Source organism: Poecilia reticulata, chromosome 9 (genome assembly GCF_904066995.2).
Source record: "Poecilia reticulata chromosome 9, P_reticulata-male-v2, whole genome shotgun sequence".
Classification (NCBI taxonomy): domain Eukaryota; kingdom Metazoa; phylum Chordata; class Actinopteri; order Cyprinodontiformes; family Poeciliidae; genus Poecilia; species Poecilia reticulata.
Genome location: NC_088838.1, coordinates 30,598,646 through 30,614,428, shown reverse-complemented (window position 1 = coordinate 30,614,428; position 15,783 = coordinate 30,598,646). Strand labels below are relative to the sequence as shown.

Sequence of the window (15,783 nt, the reverse complement as noted above, 5' to 3'; positions counted from 1 at the left end):
GGGACGTTTCAGGAGGCCACTTAGTTCTGGTTCATTAAGAAAAACAATCAACACAAAATCGTTTTTTTTTTGAGTCTGTTTATTGCAGTTATTGATTAATTGATAATTAAATTAGCTAACACTTGTTTCAATAATTGATTAATGCCAATTAATCGTTTCAGCCCTAAAATAGATAGAGCTACAGTATAGGAAAAATAATGCTTTTTAATGAGTCTGCAAACTGAAGTTAACCATTAATACATTACTAAATTATTTGATGCTTATTTCAATAATTGGGGCTGCACAGTGGCGCAGTTGGTAGAGCTGTTGACTTGCAGCAAGAAGGTTCTGGGTTCGATTCCCGGCCCCGGTCTTTCTGCATGGAGTTTGCATGTTCTCCCTGTGCATGGTGGGTTTTCTCCAGGTACTCCGGTTTCCTCCCACTCAGGTTAATTTGCCTCTCCAAATTGTACCTAGGCGTGAATGTGTGTGTGCATGGTTGTGTGCCCTGTCTCTGTGTTGCCCTGCGACAGACTGGTGACCTGTCCAGGTGACCCCGCCTCTCACCCAGAACGTTAGCTGGAGATGGGCACCAGCACCTTCTGACCCCACCAAGGGACAAGGGTGTAAGAAAATGGATGGATGGATATTTCAATAATCGATTAATCACAATTAGTCTGATTAATCGTTTCAGTCCTGAAGCAGGTAAGAAAACAAAGGGCCTGCTGTAAAACTGGACTCCTCCAAAATATTTCCCCTTGAATTGGTTTTCTCTGTTATCGTGGAAATAAAGCATAAAAACAAACGTCTGACCAGTCTGACCTTTACGCTAATAACCTAGAAAAGTGATATCAGTTCCTGCTGTGACAATTTTCACAGGTGTGACAATTGCCTAGAAAGAGGTCTGATTGTTAGAGATCAAATCTTCTGTCAACAACCACAGCCATTGAACTTTTACAATGCTTCAAAAAGAGTGAAAAAAGAAAAGAGTCTGCTTTCATCCCAGCGGATGAGACGAAGCTCTGTAAAGCACTTTATGGAAGCGCCGAGGGTAAAAGGTCGCTTTGAAAGCGGAGGGCGCTTCCCGGAGTAAACGCTCACATCCCTCCGGTCCCCCCAGGTTAGCAGCTTTTCTTCTCAACATGTTATCTCCGAGCGCTAATAGCCACTAATGCTGAACACGATCGGCTTTCTCTGACCTCTGAGCTTCACGCTTCCAACATGTTCGAGGTTTTCAATTAGACTGCGAGAGATTATGATGACTGAAGGCTTCACAAGGCAACACGACTTAAAAGAAAAGCTTCATATTTGACCGTGAAGTCGCTCTGTCTGAATCCTCGCTTTGTGTCACATCTTTTTGGACGAAAACTTGTAGAGATGAAATCAGTGCCACCAATCACAAGTAATGTGATGTCATGAGAGTCAGAGTCGAGTCAGCGGGATTTATTGACGGTGGCGTTGCTGCGGTAAATCACCGATTATACGGCAGATTCGATTCAACATAAATGCTCTGCAGCTTATATATGGTGCTGCTTAAAAGTTTCTGAAGGCCTCTGCTTTTATGTTGGTTGGTTTTTCACTCAACACATAAATCCAGAACTTTTCTCTGAAACACATAAAAGGGAAAACAGGAAATGGCCAGAAGGTCCTGCTGGTTTCTACAACAAACTTCTGTAATCTGTTCATATTTGTGCTAATAACAAAGATCAGCAAGTTTTCAACTGAAATATTATTATGTTTTTTTAGATCTTTTATCCTACTTTACATAGTGAGAACGTTTATAAATTTAATGCGCCAACCAGCTAAAGGAGCTATTACGCTTCCTTTTAAACAGGTTAGGTCTCTGGGCTATGCAAAACAAGTTTATTGATTTATTTTTGTTTTGCACAAAATCCTTCTTGATTGATTATATTTCAGTCTGCTCAGTTCTGCCTTTCAGAATGAGCTGTTTTAGTGCTTAAATCCACATAAGCTGCAGCTGGCCACGGACCCCAACTCACACGTGAAAATGGCTGCAAAAAGATGCACAATTATACAACTGTATGTCTTCGAAAAGAAGAAGTGGAGACTCCTGCACAATCAAAAAGAATGAAGCAGGAGGTTTCTGGATGGTAAGTCGACAATAAAACCCTTTTCCAGCAGCCATTTTACAGCGCCTACAGCGGTAAAGCCAACTAAACCTCCACTTGTGTTGCTAGGTAACAGGGCTGTCCACTAAGAAATATCAACTTTTTGAAAAAATAAACAAAAGTGTGGGTGTTTTTTTGTGTTTGCTGGGTTGCTTTTAGAAGCAGTAGAGACCCAAATGTAATTACAAAAACACAGAAAAGGTTAATTTTGCATAATATAATCCTCTTAATTAATGATTTCTTGAGGGTGGGTTGATTACTTTCTCACACCGGACTGACTTTTTTTCCTTCTTAAATTCCTTAAGAATGGAAACTACAAAAATTGGGTTAAGAACTGTAAAACATTTCAATAAAACTGGAAGGAAAGTGGAGAACCATCATCTTGGAGGAAGAAATGTGGTTGGAAAAAAACCCTGAATGATTGATGGTAACTTAAAACATTTGATGAAATCAAACCGCAGAAAAACAACAGTAACAGTGAAAGTAACTCAGTAAACTTTACAGACTATCAACACCCTGACAAGTTGCTGTGGAAAACTTTACAAAGCAGGACATTTCTGGGACATTTTCTTTTCTCCTAAAAAGTTTTAGCTTCAAACTGCGATGCGTTCAAGGATAATTAGATGTTGCTATCAGCTTTTGGCTGCCTCTTGCTGCTGAAGGTGGAAAACACTGATTAATGCTCCATTACTGGGACTTTATAGGATTTTGAGCCAATTTGCGAATAATTTGGCTGCGTTACTGATGTTCAACATAAGTCTCTGTAGGATGATCAGCTCTGTGCATCGGTTCTGAAACTTGGATTAAAGAGGTGAGAATCTTCAGCAAACAGAATGAAGATGAGAAACATAAAGTTGGCAGATTTAAACCAACTTTGAGGTGGTTAATGCTCCAAACTAAAGGAAACTTTTAAGTATTTCGCAGCATTAATACACCAGATGATCAAAAGTGCTTTTCATGACAGAGAACAAAAGCTAGATATGATAAAATACAGACGCAGAGATGTGACGAAAAAGAAAAACTTCTTAGATTTCTTTGAACAGTTTGAGAAAGTCTTAAGAAAAAGAACTATAATGGAGGAAGGAGGTGAAGGTGAAGAAAGATCGATTGTGAGACGGAGAAGTAAAAGAGAGAGATGTTAGAAAGGGCAGAGACTCCAGGAGAGAGACGGTGGAGGTGAACTTTGTTTGAGCTTCAGAAAAACACCACAAAGAGCATAAAGTCCAAGAAAACAACAGCAGGAGTCTTTGTCACTGTTTCCTCTTTGGATTTATTATTTTTACTCCCGTGTTAAATTTTTAATTTTCACCCAGCAAACCTAAAAAAGGGTTTTTGGCTTATGGTCACATGGAAACAGAAAGAAAGTAAGCAAAGCTGAAAATAGATGTAGATATTTAAAGAGAAGGCTGTGGGAAAAGGTTTAGGAGTTCAGCTTTAGGACACAAAATTATACAGATCTTAATCCATAAATTCAGAACGTAACCTTTGACCTCAGGTAAATACAATGGCATATTGTGGAGATGGTAAATAGAAAAGAAAGGAGGAGAAAAAACTCTGAGATTTTGAGATTAATCTCAGGGAATTTACATGAACTACTTAGTGTGAAAAGTCAAACATTTTCTAGAAAACACGCAGTGTAATTCTAGAAAATTTAAGAAATTTTCTAGAAATTGTTTTTTAAATTTGAGTTGGAAAATCAAAAAAATTGCTAGAAAAAAATCAGAAATTTTGAGATTAATTGCAGAAATGTTCTAGATAGAAAAAGTTTCAGGAGAGATTCAAATTTTTGACATCTGAAAAGTTTGAAAAGTTAATAGTTTGCAATAAAAATGAACATTTTGAGAGTTGTTTGGATAACAACTCTGATTAATTGGACTAACTCCAATTAATCAATTTTGACCAATCGATTAATTGGATAGAAAATTTGCACATTTTAGCCTATTTCACACAAATTTGTTTGGTAAAACATATTTCTTATGTTCTTTGGTAGAACATATTTACAGTTTTTGTTTTATCTTAAATGGAAAATATGTTTTCTGTGCAGTTTTTTGTAAAGTTTCCACTTTTGCAAAAAGTGAAAACTTCTCCAGAAAAACACTCAAAAATTTTGAGATTAATCTCAGATACGTTTGAGAAAAACTTGGGAGTTTCAAAATCAGAAGTCCAAAATTTCAGACTTTTGTGAAGTCGAAAATTCACCACAGATCCATCATTAAGTGAGCAACATTGAGCCCGGTGTGAGCGTTGAGCCCTGACCTGGAACTGGAAGGAGTCGCTGTCGTAGCTGGAGCCGAAGTGGCGGTACCAGACGGTGCCGTCATTCACGTCCTGCTGGGTGAAAGACGCCGTCGGCGTGAAGCCCTGGTCGTCCATCAGGGAGGGATGCCAGCCCTCTGGGGGGCCGTCAGCCGGCATGGACACAAGCACCACCTCCCCTGGACAGAGGATGAAGGTGATCGAACGTTTCTCCTCTCATTGTGCAACAAATCAGTCAAGCAACATAAGGAGATTAAAAAACAGGGCATCAAAAAAGTCCTAAATATATGACAGTGGAGTTGGTTTTAAGAGACTGAGCAACTTTAATAATAAATGCATTAAAAGAAGCAAATAAACACATTCATTTCTGCATATTTTACTGCTTAAAATACAATAAAAACATTCAATTTGGTGCTTATTTGCTGCATCTGCAGCTAAAAAAGCAGACACTTATTCCAGTGTCTGCCTGACTTAACGCCAACAGAATGTAGGGCTGATCTGTTTGTTATTCTGTGAATTAACCGATTAATAATTGGTTAGCAAAAGGTGCACAATAGGAGATTTTTCTTTTTTTAAATACATTTTAAACGAGTGAAGCTAAAACTATGATATTTAAGGACTTTGTGGTAGAACATGTTAACTATAATCATGATATAATTAAAGATATCACTAATTATCAGCCCTAAAGCAAATAGATCTAGTTTAGAAATAACTTTTTTGAGTCTGTATACTCCAGTTAATGATTTAACAATTACTAAAATAGCTGATGATTATTTAAAAAATTGATTAATCACGATTAATCATTTCAGCCCTAAAAGAAACATGACTCTGAACCGATCTCTCACCATGTTTGGGTTGCCCCTCTGAGGCCAGGATGGTGTAGACGATGTCGTCGGCGCCGACTCCTTTAACGTCCGTCTGCAGGTACTTCCTATCGAGCCGCACCGTGCCTCCCTCCTTCACCCAGGTCATCGGCAGAGACACCAGATGAGGAGAATCCTGAGGCTGCAGAAACAAACACCTCAGAGTCAGATGGAGGTTCCCGGGTGTTCGCAGGATAACATTCCTGCTATTAGCTGAAATTACACATGCAGCCTGGTTTTAATCCACAGAGAAAGTGATTTTTTTTTTACTTCACATTATTTCCTGCTATTTTTCTTGTATGCTTTCACTTTTGTTTGTTTTTTTAAGCCCCAGGAGTTTTCCATGCAGCAGCATCTGTCGTCTGCTCCATGGAGCAGAAATAAGAAATAACAGCAAGTTCAGTGACTGATCTGTGAACTGAAAACTTTACAATCAGGGTTATTTTTGTAATGCCGTATCGATCCCACTGCCTGCAAACCAAGAGCAGGGCTAGATGTAGGGAGAGCCTAGAGATTGCTGATGATTCATTGTCGCTCAAGGCTATTCAAGTTAAAGAAAAAAAATCAGAGAAATTCTGTCATGAAGGTTTGAATCGAGACCTTTTACCTCGCTGTGTCACCCTGCTGTCTAAATAAAAATAGCTGATGTAGAAATCCTGTGTCAGAGAATGAGAACTGTAACACTTTAGACACTTTTAAAGGAGTAAAACACTAAATATGACTGAAAAGTTTAGGAATATCAGCTCTGCTTTTAAAAACAAACCCTGGGGATGAACTGATCTCACAGAGGAAAATTATTAACTAAAAACAACTTAGTTTTTCTTTGTTACGAAACATTTTAACCAGATTATTTAATCATTTTAAATAATCTGTTCATCGCTACAACTACCTCACACTGACGGAAATAGAAAAATGGCAAAAATATCAACGACCAGCTGTGCATTCACAGCAAAGAAGTAATGGCTGCCATCTGCTCCTTCACCTGAAAATCAGCCTGATTTAACCTGTTTTTATGGAAATCTGCCCTGCAAAAGTATTCACAGCTGGTTCACACAATGTTAAATAATCTTAATCAAGGTTTCGAAAGATTTCAATTCAAATATAAGACTTTTTAAGACCATTACGAATGGAATTTAAGATCTACATCTCCACAAAAATGTATGAACTTTGTTCAGCAAACCGGCAAATTTACAGACTACTTAGCAAGGATGTATTAGCAGCTAGTTAGCGGCTTGAGTCACAGAATGCAATGAAGATGTCTGCGTGCAACTCAAACTTGAGCCTGACGGAAAAGACCCACAATAAAAAAAACAAACTAAATAGAATATATAAGCTTAAACAGTCCTGTCAAGACAAAATTTAAGACCTGCGACTGATGTAAGACCAACTTACTGTTTAATAAACAATTCAGTTTGTCATGTCTACAACAATGTTAATGCATCTTATTCAAAACTTCTAAATGTTTTACCAACTCAAAATTAAGACTTTTAAAGACCTTTTTAAGAACGTTATGAATGGAAATTAAGACTTGTTTCTTCACAAAAAATGTATAAACTTCGTCCATCCAACTGGCTAAAAATTTGCACTTATCCAAAAGCTAGTTCGCTAGCTAGTAATGGCACATTAGCAGCTAGTTAGCGGTAGCCTCAACCGCCTTGAGTCACAGAACGTTCTTCAAATTTTGGCCTGAAGATACATCCAATGCACAACATCAAAAAGCCCTGTCACGACAAAATTTAAGACTTAAGATTAGTGTAGTTAAGGCCAACTTTATGTTTTTTATATGAATTTAAAGTCTTAATTTTATGTACACTATATGGGTGCATGAACACATTAGATTGAGATCTGGATTATGGCGAAGTTGAAGGAAAAAAGATTAAAATGGTATAAGCTACAACCAAATTTCTCTGCATTTGTGGATTCACCAATTCGTGTATATTTTTGTAGAGCATATCTAAAATGCAACTTGTGAAGCTGAAATACCAAGACGCAATGTTACTGAGCACAATTTGCTCACATTTGCAAGGCGCCATTAATTTCACTTAGCACTGACTGGCTGCATTACTTAAGGAAAAGAGGAGAGAGAATATTAAGAATAATGTAACATCTTAGAAATTAACCCAAAAAATATTACCACATTTTTTCTAATTAAAATACATATTTTTATTCATTTTCTGGCTCTGTAATAACTTCACTGAGTCATTTATACTTTTCTGTATTTATTCTTAATTATGGCCATCCCAGTCCTGCATAATGAATCCCTGGGAGGATTTTAATAGCGAGCTTTCCCCGTGTTTCACTTTGAGCTAAAGATAAAAGCACAAAGGCTCAGATACCTACAGCAGTGCAAAGCATAAATACTCTGCTGCAAGAGTTGAAAAAGGTTGTAAAACATCAAAAAGGTGTGAATACGGCGTGTCAGACAGATAGTGTGTGGCATGCATGAGAATCTAAATGTGCAGATAACAACCTGCAGGCCATCTGCAGCACTTCTGCCTGCTGCTGGGCTGATCCGAATCACACTGATTCACAGAGGCCAAGACAGAAAGCAGAGAAGCACAGAAAGAGAAACCACATACATCAGCATGGCAGGCTTTTAACTCACAGAAACGCGTCATCTGGGAGATAATGGCTCTCTCAGGATGAACACCAGGAGCTCTCAAGGACATTTAGAGCCAGGAGCTCAGGATAAAGCGGGTCAGAGGGACCTGGTTGGGTTTTTAACTAATATTTTCCCTCTGGTCTTGTTCTGACCTGCAGCTGCAACCGTATTTATTAATTTCTGATCTTTGCTTGGACAGCCCTCAAATCTAACGAGCTTTTTCCACGTGAGATTCGAGTTGATAAACAGCCTAATCTCCGTCAGACAGGTGCGAAAGCTAATGACAGGCTCATGCAAATGAGGAGGAAAAAAGGCAAATTTGCCTAATGTCATTTTAAATAGCCTGAACACAAAGAATAAGGAGAAAGTGAAAAGCAGGAAATGAACACAAGCAGTGCTCCATCAGAGGCTGTGTCTCCATTACTAATGTGAGGAAAACTTTGTCAATATTCCACTACTGTCGAAAAAACAATAACAAACTACTGTAAACAGATGCACAGTTATGCAACCATGCCTCTTTGAAAAGCAGAAGTGGAGCCTCATGCACAACCAACAAGTGGTTTCTGAATAGAAAGTAAACAACTAAAGAGAAGTCTCTTCAAACTGCCATTAGCTGCGTTTTCATTACAAATGTGCGCAAAACGTTGTCAATATTCTACTAATATTGAAAAAACTACAACAAAATGGCTGCAAACAGTTGTGCAACCTTCTTTGAAAAGCAGAAATGGAGCCTCGTAAACAATCAACAAGAATACAGCAAGTAGTTTCTGAATAGTAAGTCAACAATGTCAAAAAAACACAATTTTGCAATTGCTGTGTTTGCATTAAATGAAAAAATGTAATAAAATTGCATGTGAATAAGTTAGTTCACGCGATAAGCTGCTGCATCATCTTCCTACCTCTACCACGTCTTCTTCATAGTTTGCGCCAGTGACATCGGTTTGTTGATCATGTGATGCAAAAAAAAAAGTTTCTCCATTAGAATTTTACAAAACAATCCAAAAAAAAACATTATCCAGTTTTTTTAAAATTGCTGTGTTTCCATTAAGCATATATATTTTTTTCTAAATGTCAAATTGCTCAATCATTGGATTACTGGAAATGCAGCTAATGACGCAAGTTTTACTACAGTATGTATTTAGTGTTGAGCAAAAAGTATCCAGAGGGTGTTTTGCTTTTAAAATGACTAAATGTGTGGAGAAACTGTTCACAAGAAGAAACTTTAGGAATGTCAGGTTTTGAGACCGCACTATGTAAAACCACTCTGAAATAAATAAAAATATATCTTATCCTCAGCCACAGTATGCATGAAACATGTATAAGCGGAGACCTTTATAGAGCTTCCAGACAGAATGTAAACCAAGACGATGCAGAGATTTTGGCTCCCGTCCACAAAAACAGAAATAAATGACTCTGCAGAGATGGAGTCAGAGTCATCCATAAAACATCAGCTGGCTGCCCGCCTGGACGGTCGTGCTGTTGTAATGACAGAGTTTCACGCTCCCACAGGGGGGCGGGCGAACAGGACGATTCCACCGACTTCTCAAAAAGAAATTGAAAGGCGCAGAATGATGATTAAATTCTCTTTGGCAACACATTTCAATTGAATCCGGAACGACTGAGTGTGGCATCTACGGCGAGAGAGGGAGGGAGCTGAGAGCATGCAGGCAATATCTGACGCTGCAGGTAAAGTAAAGTGGGCCCATAAAAACATTGAGCAGGGTTCCTTTAACCCTGAAAGAAATGCCAACTTATGGCACTGAAGAGTTGCTTAAAGGTTAATATTGCCTGAACTTTGGGATGTGCATCAGGAATTGTATAATTAGGTCATTAGGAACCTGGTAAGAAGAAGAAAAAACTCAATCATACAGTTTCTACACTTTTCCCCCAGTAAAACTCAAGAACTTTTCAAGCATTTTCAGGGTAAATGTCCAAACTTTCCCACCACCACACTTTGGAGTTAAAAGCAAACTGTGAATAAATACCTTCACTCTTCTAAGACAACTTTTTAACTTCTACAAAACTACTCTATAAATTCTAGAAAAGTACTTTTATGTTCCTAGGAAACAACCTTTTAACCTTTTACTATAAAAGTACTTTGAAATTTTTGGAAAACAACCCCATATCTTTTAAAAAGTAATCTGTAAATAGTTAATATGTACCTTTGACCTTCTAGGAAGCAACTCTTTAACTTCTAGAAAAGTAACCCAGAAACCAACCATTTTATGTTTAGAAAGTTCTGGAAAAGTACTTCAGTGTCTAGAAAAAGCAATTAAATGTCTAGGAAGTACTCTGAAAGTTCTAGAAAAATACCTTAGACCTTCTACGACAAAACTCCTTAATTTCTAAAAAAAAAAATATTCTAACTTGTAGATAAGTACTTTCAAACCTTTACTGTTTAGAAAAGTACGCCAAGTCGTAGAAAAGTATTTCATAGCGTCTGGAAAACAGCTGTTAACTTCTAGAAAGTACTATCAAAGTTCTAGAAAAGTACTTCAGACTTTTTAACTTCTTGAAAACCACCCTGTAAATTCTAGATAAGTACCTTCAAGTTTCTAGGAAGCAACTTTTTAACGTTTAGAAAAAGTACTTCAGAGCATCTGGGAAAACCCTTTAACTGCTAGACCCTTTAACCCTTTAACTCTACAAGTTGCAGAAAAGTACTGTTTACCTTTTAAACCTTTTAAATTGTTACAACACTTTAACTTCTAGAAAATACTTTGTATGTCCTAGAAAGGTACATTTGAACTTTTGGGAAACAATCATTTCTTGTCATTGACAGAAATTAAAATTTCTGTTACGTTTGGTTTTTCTTGTCGTAGTGTTTCTTTTAGGTTTAAAATGATAATAATAATAAAAAAAAACCTTCCTATTCCAGACGCTATAACCAGCTACAACTGCAACTTGTCTACAAATCAAGAAAAGAGTCCAGGAGGTCGATCTTCATCCACTCGACATCCACCATCTCCTTGAAAACAGAGCTCAAGTATTTCCCCCTCTAGCGCCGGATGTGTGATCGTTTATTTCTCCTCCATTTCTGGTGGGAAACAGATGAATCCCCGGTTTTTTTTTTTTTTTGAGGCTCAAAGACTTTTTCTTTGGGACAGAAATTAAAAGCCAGACGTCCTGCTTTCTATTCTGCTGACCTCCCTCCATCAGGAGGAAGTCCATCCATCAGGGGATCGTTATGGTCTGATTAGCCTCCTGCGCTACACAACCGTAATCCGATTTTCCAGGAGGCCTTTTGTACCCGGCACAACCTGGATCCGACATCACCAGGAAAAACTGAAGACTCACCGACTCAAGTTTGCTGTTAATGAATCCCTCGAGGTTTTATCGCGGATCATTGTGAGGGATCAGCTTTCATCTGCAGATTTGGGATTCTATCTTATCTTGTTTTTATCTTTTCTGCTTGTGTGCGATCTAAAACATCCTCTCCATCTGGATGCTTTGAGCGTAAATCCACAGAAGACAGCTTGGCATTTTGGCAGGTCCACACAGGCCGGCTTTAATTAGATTCTGAATATCCAGGAGTCCCACGAGATCCGGGTAAACATCTCAAATGTTTAGCAAACGAGCTGTGGGTCGGCCATGTATAGCCGGCAGACTGCACTCAGTTCATAAGTTTAAGGCACATCATTTTACTCGACGGGCGCTCTGCGACGTCTCGAGGAGCTCTGATATTTCTGACAACGTCTGACAGAAAACAGATTCTGAGCTGTGATAGAGCAGCAACAAAGCGCTTCTCTTTTCCAGCATTGTACAGCAGCAAAACCAGCCGACCGAACGTGCTGGAACTCAGCTTGGGTTGCTAGGTAACGGGCTGGGCTTTGCTTGGGTTGCTAGGTAACGGGCCCTGCCTTCTGATTTGTAATGTTACATTCCAGAGGTTTTCAACACCAAAAAACACTAACTTGCTGCCAAAAACTGTCTGGTTGGGTGTTTTTAAGAGCCTCCCAGCTCTTGGGTGTTTGGCTTGTTAGGAAACAACCTTTTAACTTCTAGAAAGTACCCCTGAAAGTTCTAGAAAAGTACTTTGAAACGTTTGGAAAACAAACGGCCCATAACTGATATGGGCCGTTTTTGGAAGCCAATGAAAAAACAAAAAGTTGTACTTCCTGTCAGTCAGGCATTTGACCTGTGAATATTTGATTTTACATGGAGCGTTGCTGCCATCTATTGGAATTTTATGGAACTGCTTTACTTCATTCAGACATTTCTATCCCAAATGCCGTATTTCAGTTTAGGTTTCTTCAAAGCAGCGCTAGTAAGTAGCAGTTTATATGTCATAATGAGCGTTTATGTTAACATATGTGAAAACAAGTAGGTTTTACCAAATTAATTTAAGCTTATTTGAGTTAGTTTTGGAAATATCTGAATGCTGAGAGAGCTTTGATTGTTTGCGATAAGCTAACTAGCTAGCATGCTAACTTTTTAGCAAGAAATATGAGCTTGTTTTAAGTAAATATTTCCTTAATATTGATTAAAAAGAACTTGTTTCACTGGCAGATTATTTCACTTATAGCAAGAGACTTTCCATGTGTTAAGTTAATTTATCTTCCAATGGAACAAGCACTTGTAATCAATTTTAAGGAAATATTTACTTAAAAACTTAAATCTTATTTCAAGTGTACTAAGATACTTGCACTAGAAACTAGACCAAAAATACCCTGTATTGTATTGTAGCTCAGAGTTGTTCATCCTTCTGAGGTAGTTTTGTTGTGGCACTGCTGATGTTTGCAACTGAATGTAAAACTTTTCTGTTGGCTGCTCTCGGCTCATTCCGAGTTGTTTGTGTTTTGGCCATTTCTGTCCATTTTACATGGAAATAAAGGAAGAAGTAATTAATCCTGACTCATGTGAAAGTCAGGATTCAGTTTGGATGATGGCTATGGTGGTACAAGACACCATAGCAACACGATTATAGTGTAAAATGTGAATTTTGTACAGTAGGTGCCCTTTAAGATAATTATTGTGTTTAAATTAAAGAAATATACTGGTGATTGAAGCCATTACTGCTGCAGAGCTCTGCTCACTCTCTGTCTTTGCTTTCTGTTCTGTAGTTTATGCCGTGATAATCCACTTGTGTGGATCAAACAACAAGGCAACCAGGAGGCGGCAGCGACGGTGACCACTCTGGGATATTATCCAAAAGCTGCGGACATAAACCGAGGACGTTCCGTTAGCTTTCCATCATCCTGTCTGTCCTGCTTGGCTTGAAGGCATGACAGACTGCAGAATCAGGACATTTTACAGTAAATTAATACTGCCATGTGTGAGTGAGTGTGTGAGTGGGATGTTATTGATTTACAGAAGGGGAAGAAGAAGAAGAAGAAGCAGAGGAGGTTTAGCCTGAAGCACTCCATCTGCACACAGCCAGACAAACAGAGCTGCCCTCCAAAATCAAAATGTTTTGACTGCGTGAGCAGAAAAACTAGAGGAAAAGTTTCTCTGCAGTGGGAAAAAAAACAAAACAAAACAAGTTTCAACAGCCTAAGCTCTTAAAACCCACAGCCATCACTCTGTCGAAGAATTACTTGCTGCAATCAACTATTAATACAAATAAAATATATGTAAAGAGGACCTATTATGCAAAATACAGATTTTGCACGTTTTTGTACTTCCAATTGGTTCTCGACTGCATCTAAAAACCTAAAAAAAATAATAATAATAAAAAATACACCACAACCCGTATTTCTCTGGCAATAAGTTAGTTTTCTGGTGTCTGGAAAATGAGCCAGTTCAAAAACCTCCACAAAGTAACGTCACAAATCAGAAGGCACTGTCCGTTACCTAGCAACCCAAGCTGTGCTCCAGCATGTTTGGTCAGCTGGTTTTACCACTGTATGCGCTGTACAATGAAAAGACACTTGCTGCATTCCTGTTGGTTTTTATTTGAACTGCCTTGCTGCTGAAATGTGCTTTGCAATAAAATCTGAACTTGTAACTTGAACCAACAGTGAAAATGCGACATCGTTCCAGTGGAATCTTGAATCCTTAAAAAACAAAAATCAGTGCCGCTTTGCTTCCTGCCTTCGGTTCACTTAGCAACCAGGAAGCCGAAAGGATATTTATCTTTCCAAACATCCCCTCTACCTGCAGCCGCTCCTCCTGTTTGGTCGCCGGGGTTGACGCCGGCTGCAAGATAATTGCGTCCTTGTGATGAAACGCTCACCAGAAGAGATGACAGCTGCCATTGTAATGACTCGACCTGCTTTTTCAGTTTTAGCAGTGAGGCTACGGGGATCTGTCAGCGCCTCCAGGAAACTATTTTCAGGGATAAAGTCAGCAGAGCATCCTGTGAGGACATGTCAGCTGGAAGCAGAGGGATGACTGCTCAACTTGATGCAATTAAAGGCGCCTAGAGGAATGCAGTTCGTGCCCAAATGGTTTTACTTGAAGGCGTTGCATTATAAAAGAGCAACATGTGAAAAGATTATCCCTGTCAAACTTCAAAAGTCAAATTTGTAATGCTTCACACAACATACTCACACAAATGTATTATCATAGTTCAGTCTGGTCAAAACAATTTTTAACTGTAAATTTAAAAAATGAAAATAAAAAATGTTTATTTATTACAGCATTTTTTAAAACACAATCTTACCAAGCATTTTTGTTCTCATTTCTAATTATTTTTCTGTTATTTGTTTTAAAACCGTCACACATTTTTTTCTTTTAATTTAGTTTCAAAGAGAGGAATTGAAATGTAATAAATAAGTGGTTTAGCTGCTTTATGTGTTTTATTTCATTTAACTGTGTGTTTTCTGGGAGGAAGAATGTTTGTTTTGTGATTCAAAAGGATTTCAAACATTAATTGAATTAAAATGTTCGTTTTAACTTTAAGCAATATTTGGAGTATTTGTCTGCCAAGAACACAGAATCTTACCAAATGTTCTTAGGACACTTCAAATAAGACAAAATTAATTCACAGGTAACTTTTCAGCAATATATGTTGTCTTAAGTACATAATTCCTTAATTTTGATGAAAAGTATTTGTTCTAGTTGTAGATTATTTTGTTTATAACACTGGAAAACTTTCATGTTAGAAGTGAAATAATCTGCCAGAGGAAAAGGTCGATATTAAGGAATTATTGACTTAAAACAAACTCCTACTTCTTACTTAGAAGTTACTTTTTAGTTAATTTTGTTTTATTTCAGGTGTACTGAGATATTTGAACTAGAAACTAAACCAAAAATACTTGGTAAGATTTAGGTTTTTTGCAGTGCAGCTAATTATGTTTGTCATATGTTGTGTTTCTGCAAATAGAAAATGTTAGTTGGAAAAAAAGTTTGAATGCGGAGCTGTTGACGTCACGTTGTCCTCCTTACCTTCTGGACTATTCGAACCTGGAGCAGGACGTTCCTGTAGCTGTGGCCGTCATTCACCTGCAGCACCGCGCCGTCCTCCGCCGCCGCCGCGCCGTCGTGGACGTACTGGATCTGCTCCCTGGAGAGCTCCTCCAGCTTGAATCTGCTCAGGGCGCGGTCGCCGTGGAGACGGGTCAGCCGGCCGTGACGGGGCGGTTCGAGGACCATGACCAGGACGTCGGCGGGGTTGTCGGGGTCGTTGATGTGCAGCACCGACTTGGTGATGGCGGCCAGGCCGCCGGGCTCCTCTAAGGTCAACGGAGCGAGGGTCACCACTCTGGGGGGCTGGGAGTAGAAAATAATGAGGCAAAGAAGTACGATTTCTGTTTTCAAATGCAGAAGGTGGCCATTAATCTCGCTTTAGCAGGTTAGAGTAGGTCCAAGAGCTACACAAAACGTTTATGAAACAAAATCATTTTTAGATAACGAGATTTTATTCTGATCCGTTGATAATAAGCTGCTATAGGGTGTCTTGTCTCTTTAAGCCTCTTAGCTCGATATTTACACTCATACATAAAAATGTCTGCAAACAAATGTGAAATTATGCAACCGTACATCTTTGAAAAGCAGAAGTGGAGCCTCCTGC

At 38.5% G+C, this 15,783-nt stretch overlaps 1 protein-coding gene and 1 long non-coding RNA gene across 5 annotated transcripts in view; one reads left to right on the top strand and one right to left on the bottom strand.

Moving 5' to 3' along the window:
• Window positions 1–15,783, bottom strand: part of fras1 (Fraser extracellular matrix complex subunit 1) — a 270,024-nt gene that overhangs the window by 71,787 nt on the left and 182,454 nt on the right. For all 3 annotated transcript variants that reach the window (XM_017306806.2, XM_008417773.3, XM_081610905.1), the window contains 3 exons: window positions 15,159–15,482; window positions 5,210–5,369; window positions 4,365–4,543 (listed from right to left, as the gene is read on the bottom strand). In XM_017306806.2, the coding sequence (XP_017162295.2) occupies window positions 4,365–4,543; window positions 5,210–5,369; window positions 15,159–15,482 (663 nt within the window). The remainder of the gene's footprint in view (window positions 1–4,364; window positions 4,544–5,209; window positions 5,370–15,158; window positions 15,483–15,783) is intronic.
• Window positions 12,005–14,666, top strand: LOC103469822 (uncharacterized). 2 transcript variants are annotated; one of them, XR_534410.3, is made up of 3 exons: window positions 12,005–12,096; window positions 12,893–13,084; window positions 14,059–14,666. It is a non-coding gene; the product is annotated as an uncharacterized LOC103469822 (long non-coding RNA). The 2 variants fall into 2 exon arrangements; XR_534411.3 differs by having other exon boundaries at window positions 12,893–13,104.